At 35.5% G+C, this 16,715-nt stretch overlaps 3 protein-coding genes across 5 annotated transcripts; all 3 read left to right on the forward strand.

The window, feature by feature from the left end:
* The first annotated feature begins 897 nt into the window (after positions 1 to 897).
* Positions 898 to 1,483, forward strand: LOC147410468 (glutaredoxin-C6-like). The gene has a single exon (XM_086435726.1). The coding sequence runs from the start codon at positions 968 to 970 to the stop codon at positions 1,394 to 1,396; it is 429 nt and encodes a 142-aa protein (XP_086291852.1). The 5' UTR covers positions 898 to 967; the 3' UTR covers positions 1,397 to 1,483.
* A 4,410-nt stretch (positions 1,484 to 5,893) lies between these two features.
* LOC147410469 (nucleosome assembly protein 1;2-like) lies at positions 5,894 to 13,345 on the forward strand. Its single transcript, XM_086435736.1, has 12 exons — positions 5,894 to 6,078; positions 6,166 to 6,209; positions 6,319 to 6,414; positions 10,674 to 10,766; positions 11,090 to 11,180; positions 11,255 to 11,316; positions 11,411 to 11,595; positions 11,685 to 11,862; positions 11,958 to 12,001; positions 12,230 to 12,428; positions 12,537 to 12,563; positions 12,987 to 13,345. Exons 1-12 carry the CDS (start codon positions 6,009 to 6,011, stop codon positions 13,056 to 13,058), a joined length of 1,161 nt encoding a protein of 386 aa, XP_086291862.1. The 5' UTR covers positions 5,894 to 6,008; the 3' UTR covers positions 13,059 to 13,345.
* Positions 13,346 to 14,378: 1,033 nt separating this feature from the next.
* LOC147410470 (heat shock factor protein HSF30-like) lies at positions 14,379 to 16,715 on the forward strand. 3 transcript variants are annotated; one of them, XR_015176743.1, is made up of 3 exons: positions 14,379 to 14,867; positions 15,459 to 16,333; positions 16,432 to 16,715. XR_015176743.1 is itself a non-coding variant. In XM_086435746.1 (2 exons), the coding sequence occupies exons 1-2, from the start codon at positions 14,568 to 14,570 to the stop codon at positions 16,245 to 16,247; spliced, it is 1,089 nt and encodes a 362-aa protein (XP_086291872.1). In that variant the 5' UTR covers positions 14,379 to 14,567; the 3' UTR covers positions 16,248 to 16,715. The 3 variants fall into 3 exon arrangements, 1 of the variants encoding a protein (XP_086291872.1); XR_015176744.1 differs by having other exon boundaries at positions 15,459 to 16,310; XM_086435746.1 differs by having other exon boundaries at positions 15,459 to 16,715.

Here is a 16,715-nt window from a genome sequence, read left to right on the forward strand (position 1 = left end):
TTCAAGTGTGCAAAAGTGTTTTTCAACACAATGAGATTGCATTACCAAACGACCCTTTATATAATGATTATGACTTATGACCATTATAGATGATTTAAGGTATTTTTTATTTAAAAAATAAATATATATTATATAAAAATTCTTTAATTTTTCATATAAATTATCAATTGAAATTTAAAATGAATTACTCTTTTAAACAATTATTACTTTTAATAAAGATAATTTTTTTATTTAAAAAAAAAACAACTAATTTGTATCTTAAGTATAATAAATTATAATTAAATTAATAATTTTATTAATTATATATTAATTTTTTGAAAGAAATTTTTTGATAATAATTTAAAATATTTTTTTATCATTCGATTCATGAGAATCGAAATCGATGGGTACTCAGTGATTTTTTAAGGTTCTAATTCTGTTCGATTTATTTTGAAATCAGATCCGAAACCGACACATTAACACACCTACTTCTGACAGTCCAACTAAAGACGTGGACCAAGCATTGTTGGCACATCTATATCATAATTTTGATAAAGATCTATTTGTCTTATTCTCTTAATTTACGCCACTAACTTTAAGTCCACGTAAGCTGACGCAACAAATTCTTTAAAGTATCGATGCTTACGTCATCATCCGCCGAACCGATCTACGTCAACGTCATGATGACGTCAAGGTCTTCTATTAACCCAAGGTTCCATGTGACCTCCCCGCCACAAAACCCCACTAAAAGAAAACAATATCACGTCTTTTACGATGTACCATATTAAATAACATCACGCAACAATTAATGATTTCAATGGTTATGATCTCGTCTTTAAGTCAATTTGTTTTTAAATACGGTATCTCGAGATGTACTTGATCAAATATCTTGTCTTATAAAACCCAATCGTCCCAAGCTATTGTCCGTCTGTCCTCGTTGACAAAAGCTCTCTCTCTCTCTCTCTCTCTTTCTATCTCTCTAACGGTGATGCAAGGTGTACAACGTTACCGGCAGTTATCTGACGGCGGAGGAGGAGGAGGAGTAAGGTTGGAATTAACACCGTCAATGGGTAAGAAAACGCCGTTAACTATCGACGTGGCGGAATCACCAGAGAAGAGAATTGAACGGTTGATATCAGAGAATCCAGTGATAATCTTTAGCCGATCATCTTGTTGTATGTGCCACGTTATGAAGAGACTACTGTCCACCCTAGGGGTGCACCCTACTGTGATCGAATTGGATGAGGAGGAGATGACTAGTGTGCTCTCGGCGCATGATAGCGAGGGCAGAGTTAACGGTGAACCAGCTGTTTATATTGGTGGGACCCGCGTTGGTGGTTTAGAGTCTCTGATGGCTCTCCATCTCAGTGGTAATCTTGTGCGCAGGCTTACAGAAGTTGGTGCACTTTATGTGTAATTTTGTAATTTTGTTTTTTATTCGAGGGTATTATTGTAATTGAACAAAAATATTAGCACTTTCTTATTTTCTCCTCCCATCATGTCCCATCTCATCTTTATTTGTCGTGTTTTACCGACGAGTTTTGTTGACACGTGGCATGCATGCATGCATGCATGTATGTATTGGTTGGGATCATCACTTCAGTTTCATTGAATGATCACAACCATGATCAATGCTGTCCAATGGATGTCTGCCACGTGTTAAGTTATAAATGTGGGTGGTGAGATATAAGGGAGCGGGGTACACCACCACTCATTAAAAACACTTTTGTGACTAATAAGAATCATCCATCGTTTAAACTCTAATCTCGAGATCCGAGATCCGTATAGTAAGACCTTTTTTCTTACTAAAATAGTAAGGCTAGCCGTTCTCCACATCATGTCATGTTTATTGACATCGAATTTGTTTTCCTCTGATGCTCTATCTTCTTTTCCTCAAAATAGCTAAAACTAATAATGGTGAGGTATGACTTAACTCGGGCGAGTTAGAAAGGAATCGGAGGAGATTAGTGTTTCGGATCAGTCGAGTCAAACGTGTATGTATGGATCACCTAAGGGATTTATTTGACTCAATTGAACAAGTCCATTGAGTAAACTCTACCGAGTCAGCTTGAAAATGTGTCGAGTCAGACGAGAATCTCAACTGAGTTATTTCGTTATGAAGTGACCTGAAGATTTTACCTCATATCGCACGTTATGACGTGAAAGTGTGTAGATGTATGGTTTGTACACAATGTGTGATATGAGGTACGATCTTGAGGTCACTCCAGCACTACTCGTTGGTTTTTATGTAAAAAAAAAAATATTAATTGTATTTATTTAATCTATATTAGTTAGATTCCTTCGAGTCATTGACACGTGTCTTTTTAAATTTTATAGACCGTTGAATCCCACCTGGAATATTCAGTCCCTGGATTCCCCCCACTAATAATAAAAATAAAAAATAATATAAAAGTGGACATTGATGTCAAAAGGTTCGCTAATGGTGGGGCTTAGTCACACTTTGTTTCTTTAGAACACAAAAGAATTATAAACTGTCCTTTGGTTGCATATTTCTTTAATTCCTTAAAGAGTACTTTAGTAACATATGTAATTGGTATTTGCTTAGGGTATTAGAAAAAATTCTTTTCCAAAATGAAATTTTCTAGAAAAAAATTATGAGAAAATATATTTTCCCATAAAATATTTAGATTTGTGCCTATAAGTCGAGTTATCAATGGGGTACTCATTGAATCTGCTCTTTCTACTCTTTCTATGGTCTCAAGTTCAAATCCCACTACCCATAAAAAACCTTGGTGGCCACGCACCGCTCCACGTAGTGGGGTATAGCCTGAGTGCGGGGCGTAGGGACTAGTCTGGTGCGTGCAAATTGGCCCAGATACCCTTCGTTATCAAAAAAAAAAAATCAATGGGGTACTCATTGAAGATTGAACCGAATGATAGGACAGTTTTGGATCCCTTTTCTATTTGAACCGATTAGAGTCGGGTCTATTGGAACCAAAATGATTAAGGAGTAAAATTGATAATAATAATAGTTAAAAATCGAGAATCATAATCGTTTAAAAAACAATTTTACGCTTCTGATTCTGATTCCTTTAGAAATCGAACCAGAATAGACCCATTGACACCCCTATTTCAGGAGATCTTGATTATATATTTTATCATGTGCTTAATAAAGGTTAAATTATACTTTGACCCCCTAATATTTTGATAATTGCACTTACCTCCCTTTTCATTGACAGGGTTAAAATTTAGATGTTATTTTACTATTTTACCCTCTTATTTCATGTTATTTTTTATTAGAAAAAATAAATTTTAATACCCCCACCTAAGCATTCATTGAACTCATTTTTTCATAGGCATATTTTTGTTTATAAAAAAGAATAATATTTTAAAATGGCAAAATAGTCTTTATAAAAGGAATTTAATTGTTAAATTGATAGCAATTTGGCAGAAGGGGTGTAAGTGAACCCCTTAGATAATTATAAGGGAAATAAGTGCAATTATCAAAACATTAGGAGGTCAAAATGGAATTATGTCAAACTACAGGGAGACAAAGTGTAATTAACCCTTTAATAAAATAATATAGGCCCAAATATATGAGGATTAGTCATGGACTAGGCTTTTGAAGCCCAATTAACATGAATCCCATTTAGGGCCCATCCCAAATATTAGACTGCTCTTGGGATTTGGTACAAAACTATTTTCCATCCAAAAGGGGGAAAAAATGTTTTCTTGAGAAGAAAAAAATGGATATCTTGTGATGCCCAATCATATAAATAGAAAAATCGGATTTTTCGATAAATATTTCTCAATCGATTTTCCTGCTCAATGGCATGAGATTGTATATCGACGATTGAGAGTCGTATTTGTTCAAAATAATAACTACTAGTGATGGTTCAGTCCCAATAAGTGATTCGAATCAAAATATGTTTATTTCTCCAAATATTATGAATTATAAATTTCATGAGAGTCGTATCTAAGAACATATAGTTACATTGAAAATACGACATATATAGCAAAGACTATTGTGGGACCATCGTGTGCAACGGTGAGCCAACTCTGATACCATATTAATTTCTGTGGGCCCAAGCTCAACCTTACAAAATCAGCTTGTAAGGTGAGGTATGCTGTCACCACAAATACCGGACAAATCGAACACCTAGGACTGATGTGGGATTATTCCAATAGGCCCATGGGCTCAACCCCCACTTTTAATCCCTTCTCTCTGGGCGGGCCCCATTCCTCCAGGCCTGGTAAAAAAAAAGGTCTGAATAAAGCTCAAGCCCAGTCCGACCATCCCCCCACCCTCCCCAACAAAAGATAAAAAAAGAAAGGAAAAGAAAACGTCTTTTTTTTGTTTGTTTGTTGTTTGTTTGTAAATAGGCTTATGCAGAAGGCCGATGAGAACCCCACTTTGTATCTAGCCCACGGGTCAGACACTATGTTGGGCTTTGGACTAGTAAGAGTCTAGATTGAAGCCCGGTCCAATAATATTTGGGCTGGCAAACCCGGCCCAAAAGAAATCTAAGTACAGCGTAGTAGTATGGTATGTCAAAAGGTTGAGTTGTTAAAACCCTCGTTAGCAAATTCGAAATACGGCAAAAGTTCGTTTCGTGAAAAATTCCAGTTCTATCCGATTTTGAAGAATGGTTGCATGAGTTAGCAAATTCATACGTGTATTATCCGTTTCATTTCAAAAATCTGAAAACCAAAAATTCGAACATATGGTAGTGATGTTAATGGTGATGGTAATGATGGTGGTGATAATGAGAACACTGAGATTATTGTTGCATTGATTTTTAAAAGAAGACTGAAGTCAAGGGACAAATCATCAATTTGAAAAATTAAGGTGTAATCTCAAATAAATGTACACGTCATGTCATTATTTTTTAAAGATAAAAGAGACCTTTGTCATGTAAAAAAGTGGATTCCTCTAAAATTTTGAAGAATGGTTGCTTCAAAGTCGACTTGTGTTACACATCACAACTTATAAGTTTACACTTTGCAACATACAACAAGTTATAATAGCATTTTTTTTCCAATGAGTTTTATAAAAATTCGTAAAATTTGTAAAAGTCATAAAAAAATGGATTTTCTTCTTTTCAAATTTAAAATCCGTGAATTATTTATAATAGTTCAATAATCCGGAGAAGGTCCCTTATTATTACCCTTATAAGAAGTACTTCTACAGTTATTAGGCCATAGTTGGGCCTGGTAATATAGCTACTCGGCCTCGGCTCCCTTGAATAGAGAGGGAGCCATGGTAGCAGGAAGCGTTTGGGCCTAACCTCATCTCGATTGGTCGGAGAGTTTCAATTCAAACTCACCTAAGAGACTACTTTGAAGGTACCTCTTCGCTAGGAAGACTGGAAAGTTTCAAACCCTATTTTATCACAATGAGTTTACTTTTTCAGTGAAAAAACGAAAAATTTATAGTTGAAGGTGACCCTATTTTAAGAATTAAACGGGAGATTGCTAAGAAGGGTTAAAACTTAAAAGAGAGATTTACGACGGATTTGTTGCATTTTTTATCACAAAAACTCCCTTGAGGTTTTGACAACTCCAGAAGAACTTGATTTTATGAAGTTTATTACCCACCAAACCTTTCTTTATAAAGAATGTTTCGTAGCAAACCTTGAGTCGGGTTCCATGTTATGAAATTCAAATTGATGGAGTTAATTTGTTACTCGACATTCCTTGGATCAGATCCTAACCACATCAATTTGTGACATCCAAAAACATGATCTGTGCCGTTAGATTGCCAATTTGATAATCCATGTGGGTCCAACGAAGATTTTAAATCTTAGTAAGTTAGTCATTCTAACATGATTTGTAAAGTAAAGTTTATTTAGTAACAAACTTGAAAATGTGAGGGAGTTTTTGTAATAAAGTTGCAACAGAGAGGTCTGCACAGTAAATCTCTCAACTTATTTAAGAGGGACCGATGTCCCTCTTTTCTCAAATCTGAACACAATCTCATATTGATTGTGTTTCCCTCCACTTTTCTTTCATTTTAGGGTTAGGGTTTTGGTTCCGATTTTCTCTCTCTAGACTGCCATTCTCTCATTATGAGCAACAACAAGAAGGATCAGATCAACATGGCCGATCTTGCTGCTTCTCTTCCAGACGCCGCAGCTGGTAATTCATAAACCCTAATCTTTCTCTCATCTCTCTACAAACCTTGAAAAACCCTAATGTTGTCGTTTTTTTTTTCTTGATTTGTAGCTCTTAGTGCCGAGGATCGTGCGGATCTTGTTAATGCTCTGAAGGTGCTTTGATTTGCCTTAATGGGTCACGCCAATTTTCTGTTTTTTTTTTTGTTGTAAAAATTAGGGCTTTATTTGAATGACTCTGTTAGGGTTTCTTGGGTTTGTGTAGAATAAGCTTCAGACTTTAGCGGGGAAGCATTCTGATGTCCTAGAGACCCTCTCCCCAAATATCAGAAAGCGTGTCGATGTTCTGAGAGAGATTCAGGTTTGATTTTCGTGGAAACACATTCAGTCTTTTTTTTTTTAAAATTCCATGGATCTCTGGTAGTGCTTGTAGGGTTTATGGTTTGTTGGCTTAACGTTTTTAGTTTGAATTGTTTGCAAATTTTTGTTCTTCACTTGTTAGATTGAGTTTTGTTTGAGACAATTGTTTGTTGTGTCTGAGTAATAGTTATGTGCTTTAGAGGTATTTAATATGGGTATGTTAGAGTTACTGTGAAATTGATTTTCTAATTAGTGATGATGTGGGTTTATGATCTAATGTGCAAAATCGGATTTATTTGCTCTATCAATTTAATATGGTTTCATGGACTTCAATTTCGAAAAGCATAATTTGGAATGATGCAGGACTCTTTATGTTCCATGCAGTTGTGATTCCTTGGTGGTTTGATTAGACTTGAGGATTATATGCTAAATTTTAAGATGGAGTAGAGTAATAGTGGCATGTTGGTATACTCCATGCCCGTGTCATGACATCTATTTTAATTGAGTTCACATGTTTGATCTCCTGGTGTTTGGAGACATGGTCATTGCTAGATACAACTGTCTAAATTTTGCAATTTTTTTTTTTTTTTTGCTTTTTCAAATTAGTTCGTAGAGTTATTTGGCTTGAATCCTCTTTTTCCCTCATTGTGTATGTAAGTTCTCAAGCTGTAAAAGAGTTATATATTTTGCTTTTTAGTTTTAGTATTTTTTTTGGCTGATAGAGTTCTTGAACTTGCCTTCTTATCCCAACATTGTTGAGGCGAAGTACCATACTAAAGTGGTGAAATGAACCACCATGTATATTATAGTTCTCACACTAGCTGATGCCACCAAAATCGTACCACTAGCATACACCATGCAAAATTTCCATGAAGACACTTACCAACCCCACCACACATATTCACTGTTTTATGTCGTAGGGCACCCTTGAATACTTGCATGCGTCATACCCGACGACATTACTGGACCTAGATTTGGATGCCACAAGGAGAGACCCCATCATGTGTATATGACTTGGCTTGAACATTTGACTCACTCTTTAACAGACACTTGATGGATGAATGAGACTACATCCAACCCACTAAATAATTGATGTTGAACTGCTCGCCAAATTTGTGTGGTGGGCTGGTGACAACAATGTTGTCCCGCTACACGTAATTGCTCTCAACAGTATGGGACACTTGTATAGGCTTAGCACTACCACAACTTGGCATCATAAACACGCCCTTACCAGTGGGTTTCTAATCATTCCTCACCTTATCTGCTCTCCCAGCACAAGCTTTGAAGTTTGTATAATTGGAAAATATTCTATTGAAGAATGGAAGGATCCACTTGGTGAGGCAATACTCTATGGGTAAAGAATTGACTCGTTGAATTGGCATGAGGGATGATAATGCGGAGCACAATTGATGATGAGAATTACTACAATTTTATTTTGCCAATGGCAAAATCTTTCCTGTCCAGGAGAATTGATGGGGACATCAAATATTGAAGAGTAGATTTTAATTTTCTATTTTAGGATTTTAATTGTATGTTTTTTGAGCTTATTTTAATGTTTTATTAGCCTGTGATGTTAGTATAGGTGTTAGAGGGCAATTTGGTAATCTATATTGATTTTTTAATGAGTTTTTATAGGCTGAAAATTCAAGGGAAATAAAGTTAAGGGATTGAGACATAGATAATATTTCTGCTTTTATTTTATTTAAGTTGTTTTAATTTTTATTTACAATCATTGGACCTCTTTATTTTAGTTGGATGGTTGAGATTAGATTTAGGGTTTAGAGAACATTATAAATACTCTCATCTTGCTGTAATTTTCTTTAATGATGAATAAAAATTGAGATTGAAGTTTGATATTTTCATTAATGGTGTGGTGTGAGTCCATTTTGAAGTGAGTCCAATATAACATTATTTTCTTCTAATATTTATTTTTTATTATTTTATTTTTCTTGATTTTCTTTTAGTTCCTTGTTCTTGATTTTCTTGATTCTTGAAACCCCTTTCTTGATTCTTGAATCCTTTATCCTTTCTCTTAACCTTTACCCATTCTTTTAACCTTTTTCATCTATCCTACTGAAATTGTCATAATTGCGAATTTTTTTTTTTACTTTGGGTTTACCTATCCTTACCCAATCCTAAACCAAATCCTTATCCCAACCCCCAGTCAGATTTTCCTAAATTCTCTATTTTGCTTAAATTAAATTCCACTTTCTTATCTCCTATCATCGTCCTGCATCAGATGATAGATCAATCCTATCATTACCTAATATGTCAGCATGTTGCATCTACATATTGGAACAAGTCTTTTAGTGACTAACTTGATACTGTAGATTGCAAAAAACATGCTAACACACATAGATGATCCAAGGTATTGATAATGGACAACCATTGAACTCCCACATTTAAATTACAATTCAACAATGAAAAATAACCTTTTAAATTCTTAGAACTTTCTCCTCTTACAAACATGTGGCATTGGATCATGTATTTGGATGCGACAAATATTTTCTTCATACACTTTGATTTGCTTCCCTTAATGTTTTGTGTGTGATTCAGTGTAGTTAAGGGAGAAGGCGCAAAGGCCTTCTAATGCCTGAGGAGCAAGGTGTGAGGCGCACACCTGAGTAAAGTAAGGCTCAATAAAATGAGCCTAGATATTTTACAATTATAAAATGTATAAATGTGAGTTTTTACAAACAAGTTAAAGTATTCAACACTTTAAGAAGAATGATCAATAGTGAAAGAAAAAGTAAGGAGAATAAAAAGAAGGGAAGAAAAAGTTGAAATAAAAGTACTTATAAAAAAGTAGAAAAAAAAGTAAAAGTAGGCCAACAACTTAATGACAACTAGGGCTATCAATGGGTGGGTTTTGGCCAGTCTTGGTTGAACACTAATCAGACCCTAAAAAGGAGGGCTCAAGCTTAGACTAGCCCGATACCTTTATCGGGCCTAAGTCAACTTAGCCCCAAACGGGCTTGGGTTGAGTAAAAATCACCAAATGTAAAATTCATATTTTTAATGGTAAAAAATTGAATTTTCCAAATAAATTTTATTTTGTTATGTAAAAAATATAATATCAAATCTGAAGTTAGTGTCTGAATTAAATAAATAAATTTATTTTTAGTGATGTGCACTCCTGCTGCTCCTTGACCGACGCATAGTCAAGGCGCGGGCGTCACTTAAACTGCCTCGTCTCACATGTATTAAGGCGCCTTCGGTCCACCCCTCCTTGAGGCACGCCTGAGGCGCACTAGACGCTCACCTTGACTACACTGGCTTGGTTTTTTTGATTTTTGTTCCGATTTGGATTCAAAGTGTCTTTTATTGTTATTCGTTGGTTGCGGAAAAGAGTTGCCTCACTTTGGGTTTAATGGCTGTTCATTTGAGATTGGTTTTCTTCTTCCCATGTAAATCATCTGTAAAGCAATTCTGCTAAGATCTTTTTTTGCAAGTTATGGTATAAAGGCAATTCCAGTAATCTGGGCCTGTTCAACATTTGAACACCTGAAAAGTTTTGACATTTTAACTGTGTGTGCTTAATGTGCCAGAACACCTGAAACTTTCAACATTTGAACCCACTTATTATACTAGCAATATAACATGACTTTGATTCTTTCTATTGTTAAATAACCTCCCTCCAGAAAGAATTAAGATTTTGGTTCGGTTCAATTTTATAGTTTATTTTGTTAATTATTTTTTAAAACCTTTTAGTTAATGTAGCAGTGATGTCAATTGTGGTCGCATACCCCAAAAATATGGTATCTGCCAATATGCATACTGTCCAATGCTTAGAACACTTTTTTTGCAGCATCAGCAATGGCATACTATCCTACGGTCAGAATTTTTTTTACAGCATATGCCATCGCATATGCGAATAGTATGCGCTGGCCGCACATGGCTGCACATGTATGCTATGTAGCAACATTGGATATATGGAGATTCACATTGAGAGAGAAACTTGGTTTAATTAGACAGCAAGGAATTTAATACACTTCCTCAGAGATTTCAATGCCCTTCATGTCCCATCTTCAGCATTTTTTTAATTTAACTAGGATGAGTTTGCTCTCTAAAGTTATAGCAGGATATGGAAATATTGGCGTTTTTCTTTCATGTGTTGCAATTTTATTGGCTGTACTTAATGCAGTGCAGGGCCTACACAGTGCTTTCTTTCATAATGCTATTTTGATTTATTTGTATATTTATAACTCAGAAGTGGATAGAGTTAAGTTTTTGGGTCTTCTGATACTTTTTCTGTTGCAGAGTCAACATGATGAGCTAGAGGCAAAATTTTTCGAGGAGAGGGCGGCACTTGAAGCCAAATACCAGAAGCTATATGAACCACTGTATAGTAAGGTACACTCACTCACACACACACTCTCTCTCTCTCTCTCACAAACAAACAAACACACACAAACAGTAATTTATGTGGTTGCATGTTTGCAGGGCACTGATGTGAGTTCTTCATATTGTATTATGTCTATCACTGTTTAACGTTTTCTGTTTAGAAGATTTCTGATAAATCAATTGTATTAGACTCTATATCAAGGATCTGCTTTTTGTTAGGTTGCTTCTTTTTTTATGCATATATGCTTATAAAAAAGTTTTGATGCAAATGCTTATTTTTCACTTTTTTTTAATATATTGTTCTGCTTATAATTTGCATGGTTACTTTGCAGCGCTATGACATTGTGAATGGTGTAGTTGAAGTTGATGGAGTTACAAATGAAGGTGCAATGGATGAAGGAGGAGATGATAAAGCCACCGAAGGTTCCCAACAAAAAGCAAACCTTGATTATTTTTTAGTTTTCTGGATCTTGTATCTTATTATGTGTACTATACAGAGAAAGGAGTTCCTGATTTCTGGCTTACTGCAATGAAGACTAATGAAGTAGTAGTCGAGGAGGTAAGGATATCTGGATTCTAGAACACTATCTTTCTTTGTACTTCTTTTATGTTGTACTGCAGGTAGAATTATATTTCCTTTTATTGGAGTTCAGGTTTCGGAACGTGACGAGGGAGCTCTGAAGTTTCTCAAAGATATCAAATGGTGTAGGATTGAAGATCCCAAGGGCTTTAAGCTTGAATTCTTCTTTGATACCAACCCATATTTTAAGAATTCTGTTCTCACAAAAACATATCACATGATTGATGACGATGAACCTATTTTAGAGAAAGCAATAGGGTAATTTTGTTTGCTACATTACTTGTTTTAAGAATACTATTTGAGACTAACTTTTCCTTGTGAACTAACCTTACTTTGGGACTTTGTAGGACGGAGATTGAATGGTATCCCGGTAAATGCTTGACAGAGAAACTCCTGAAAAAGAAGCCAAGAAAGGGATCCAAGAATGCCAAGCCCATTGTTAAAACTGAGAATTGTGATAGTTTCTTTAACTTCTTTAATCCACCACAAGTGCCTGAGGAGGATGATGATATTGACGAAGAAGCTGTAAGTGCAGCATCATTACATGGTCAGAAAGCAAAGAACACATTAAATGTTTGATAACTAATTTCCTTATTTTAATTTTTTGAATCTATTAACAGGCAGAACAGCTTCAAAATCAAATGGAACAAGACTATGACATCGGGTTAGTTACTTGAATTTTCTTGTTTAGCTATGAATAAAACTCATTATTCTCATTTCAAGTAATACGCTAAAATGTTCATTGTAACACTTATCTTGTCAACTTTGTGGTTTGTCTTGTGAGTGTGCATCTCTTACTTCAATGAGAAAGGGAGGTTTCTTGAAACCTTTTCGAAGTCTTCTTAGGATTGCGTTTCTTGAATGAGTTGGAACCTGTGGTGCTTTTGTGCAGGTCGGCCATTCGAGATAAAATTATACCACATGCGGTGTCATGGTTCACAGGAGAGGCTGTTCAGGGTGATGAGTATGAAGATACAGAAGGGGATGACGACGATGAAGAGGACGAAGATGAAGACGATGAAGAGGATGAAGATGAGGATGATGATGATGATGAGGATGAAGATGAAGATGAAAGGAAGAGCAGAAAGAAGGTATATTTGGTGTTGTTTTGGACTTAAATACTTCTTCCACTATTTTAGTTTTTCTCAAATGGTGTATGATTATCTCATTTCTCTGTTGCTTGTGTTTGACATCCATAGCCTTCAGCCGGACCAAAAATATCAAAGGTATAACTTCCTTAAGTGCTATTTGGGTTGACTATATATATATATATAGGGTCCCGTTCGGCACCCAACATTAAGAGCCAAAATTTGTTCAATTTGGATTAGAAGTTTTGGATTTCTCACAAAGAATCAGCCAATTCCTAATCTTCTAACCCCATCAAAAGTAATTTACAAATTAACTGTAAAAATTGACTGTCCACGATTCTTGAACTTGTAAATTAGGGTTAGAATTTCAGAATGGGCTGATTTTTGGTGAGGATAATCTCCTTACCATAAAGATCATCCTCACAAAGAATCAGTCCATGCCAAAACTTCTAGCCCGTATAGGACGAATTTTGGCTCCCAACGTTGGCTGTAGAACATGACCCTATATATCTTTAGATTGTATATTGATCATGGCATCTGCATTTATGCTGTAAACTGCAGAAGAGCGGAAGAGCCCAACTAGGCGGGGAAGGTCAGCAGGGTGAGCGGCCTCCTGAGTGCAAGCAGCAGTAATGTTATCTACCTTGGCAGTGGTGTGCATGGCTTAATTGGGGTTGATTTGGGTTGCATGAGTATTATAGGAAGTGCCAAAAAGTGAAAAAAAGGGGTGGGTCTCACAGTTTTGATGTTTCTTTATCTCCTCTGTTTGTTTAGTAAAATTATAAACAGTAGTTTTGCTTTTAGGGTTTTGTTGTGGATGTAGTTTAGGGAAAATGAGATCCCTTTTAAATTGTTGATGGGTTTTGGGTGTTGTCAACTTCCCATGAGCTATTGAAGTATATCTGTGTTTTTAGGTTTAATATTGCAAGTTGTTATCTTCATCGAAACTATTTTTTTTTTCAGGTTTACGCTACTAGATGAGTTTAGCATTCCCTACATACATCAAGTCATATGGGGGTGGGTGGGTGGGTTACTTAACCTGTTTGTTCAAAGGATCTCTCTCTCACATATGGGAGACAGACATGGTTTTGTGACAAGGAACGAACAAAATTGGGAGAATGAACTATGAACAAAAATGTTACCCTAATGAAGTGCCACTTGGTTGTTTAGAGAGACTATGAAGAACAAAAAAAAAAAAAAAAAAAATAGTAATTTTTATTATTATTATTATTTAAAGATTGTGTTGTAACCAACCAGCCACTATTGGTGAGCAAGTAGTCGATCTCTTCAATATTTTTTTAATGATTTTTTTTACTTTGTTTTTCATGGGTAGAAAAATTGTACTAGTAATTTTTTTTATTTGTTGTGTGTGTGTGTGTGTGTTGTGATGATTAGAAAGTTGGAATTTGAAACTGATGTGTTATTCAACCTATGATGATTATAGAGATGAGAGTTAAATTGTAATCATACACTATATTATAATGTATTTTATAAGGGGGTTGGGTCTGATTTGAAGGATATCTATCGTACCAATAGAAATCAATAAGAAGGAAAACGTTTTCCTTTGGGAATTTATTTGAAGTAGTGGGACCGTTGATCTATGGAGCTAGACCGGACTTTAATAATGAACTCAATTGACACACACACACACACACCGCCCCGTAATGAATCATGATCTCTAAGCCCAGCCCCCCAAGTCTCAAATAGACCCTTCTGGAAAGATTTGAGAGAGGGAAACAATAATACCACGTGGCAGAGAGAGAGACAAACAATAAGGCCACGTGGCAGAAAGAGGAAATGAGGTGGGGACAAACAAAGATGGCAGGAAGACAGTTGAGAGAGATGTCATGAAACAAACAAAAAAAAAAAAAAAAAAAAAGCATGTCCACGTCACTTAAATGTCTAGAAATTTCTATTTGAGCTCTTCATATTTGATGGATACACACCCACCATCTCCCATCTTTCTTCTCTTTTTCAAACAAACAGCCATATCCTCAATTCATTCCTCACTTGTTAAATCCAACTCTCAAACAAACCGACCAAATACTACTACTGTCTTTTAACTCAATCAACCATTCAAATAAACTCTCTCTCTCTCTCTCTCTCTCTTTCTCTCTCAATTCTTGTTAAAGAGAGCAAACCATGGAAGACGAGGTGGAAATGGTGTACAGTGTTGTTGGTGATGGGTCTTCTTCTTCTTCTTCAACTTTGCCAGTTTTGTCTCCACAACCAATGGAGGGATTGAACGAAATGGGTCCACCTCCATTCCTCACAAAGACATTTGAAATGGTTGAAGATCCTCAAACCGACTCCATAGTGTCCTGGAACAGAGCTCGCAATAGTTTCATTGTCTGGGACTCCCATATATTCTCCTCCAATCTTCTTACCAGATACTTCAAACACAATAATTTCTCAAGTTTCATTCGCCAACTCAATACTTATGTAAGTTTACACATGACTTTCAATTTTTTTTTTCTTTTCTTTTCTTTTCTTTTTCGTTTGTTGAAATTTACAGTAATTTTTTTAATAATTTATATTAGTTTATCGTTTATCTGTGATACCCATGACGAATTTAGGGTTTTGCAGATATTCTATTTTCTGATGCGTTTTAATGGCTACAGGTTTTTTCGCTCTGTTCTGAAGACTTTTTTTTTTGTTCAATTCCAGAGTAATTTTGCATAATTTGTAAATATATTTTTCCCGTTTATGTGTGATACCCATGATCAATTTCGGTATTTCTTTCGCGGTTTTTGCGAATAATTTGTTTTTAATGGTTACAGGGTTTTTCGCTTTTTTCAGATTAAAAAAAATATATATTTGTTGTGTGAAACCCACCACGAATTTTAGGTTTTCATTCCTGGGTTTTGCAAATTTTCTATCTTCTAATGGGTTTTAATGATTCAAGGGGTTTTCGCTCTGTTTCTGACATTTTTTTTTTGTTTGAATTTCAGAATTTTTTTTAGGGTAATTTCAGAGTAATTTTTTTTTCTTCTTTCAAATAATCTGTTTTCTAATTAGTTTTAATGGTTCTAGGGTTTTAGAAAGGTTGATCCAGATCGATGGGAGTTTGCAAACGAACGGTTTTTGGGAGGGCAGAAACATTTGTTGAAAACAATCAAGAGAAAGAGACATACCTCTCAAAAGGTACAACCAGAAGGATTTGGAGCTTATTTCAAAGGTGAAATCGACACATTGAGTAGAGATCGAAACATGTTAATGGTGGAAATTGTGAAGCTGGGCCAACAACAACAGGACACCGTACAAAAATTAGTAGCCATGGAAGAAAAAATGCAAGGAACCGAGCGGAAACAACAACTAATGATGACTTTCTTAGTCAAAGCTCTCAAAAACCCATCTTTTATTCAACAATTGTTGCAATTGAAACAGGAGAAGAAAGAATTGGGTGATGGTGGAATCGGGAAGAAAAAACGAAGATTACTCGACAGCCAAAGTATGGTGAATTCTCAAGCGGAATCATTATCGGCCACAATGGGTGTTAGTGCCACCCATATGATGAACTACAGGAATCAGTCCCCAGAAGAAATGTCGATGATCGAATCAGATATAGAAACATTGTTCTCTTCTGCTTTTGATAACAAAACAAGTAGTCCAAATCAAGATCGAAAGACTCATTCGATCTCTGGTGCAAATGATACAATGTGGGAAAACTTTCTGAACAAGGAAACGATCTCGGATGATTTAGAGGAGGATCGATCAGAAATTGATGTTGAAGTTGAGGATTTGTTTGTGAAGACACAGGATCACGGTAAAGGTGTTAAAGATTTGGTTGAGCAAATGGGGTATCTTAGTTCCAAGAGGTGAAGAGAGACTACTAATCGATATTGGACTCCTATACAGTAAACGAAGGGTTGAAGATGCTAAGAGGTCCTGCAAGGATGATTCCATATGTATAAAGGGTTTAAAGAATTTTAGTTTGGGTTTTCATCTTTTTCGGTTCTCAATCAATTTTAACTACGTCGAAGTTAACTTTCTTCTTGTTTTGTAGGATAATCATATTTCGACGAAGATAACTGGAAGGCAAGGGAACGTTCCAATAAACCTGTAGTGAAAGAGCATTACTATAGTATGGATGAACTTCATTCTCTATTCACTGCCTTTTCTCTATGTTTTGTTTCATTAGTTTGTTAATATGTAAATTCTTGTTGATAAGTCACACAACTTGTTCTTCAATACTACTCTTTTGTTTCATTAGTTTGTTGATGTAAATTCTTGTTGATAAGTCACACAACTTGTTCTTCAATTCTACTCTTTTAATCTTTTGTTAGGCTA

The sequence above is a fragment of the Akebia trifoliata genome, chromosome 1 (genome assembly GCF_017979445.1).
Source record: "Akebia trifoliata isolate Shusen 1 chromosome 1, ASM1797944v1, whole genome shotgun sequence".
In the NCBI taxonomy this organism is placed as follows: Eukaryota; Viridiplantae; Streptophyta; class Magnoliopsida; order Ranunculales; family Lardizabalaceae; genus Akebia; species Akebia trifoliata.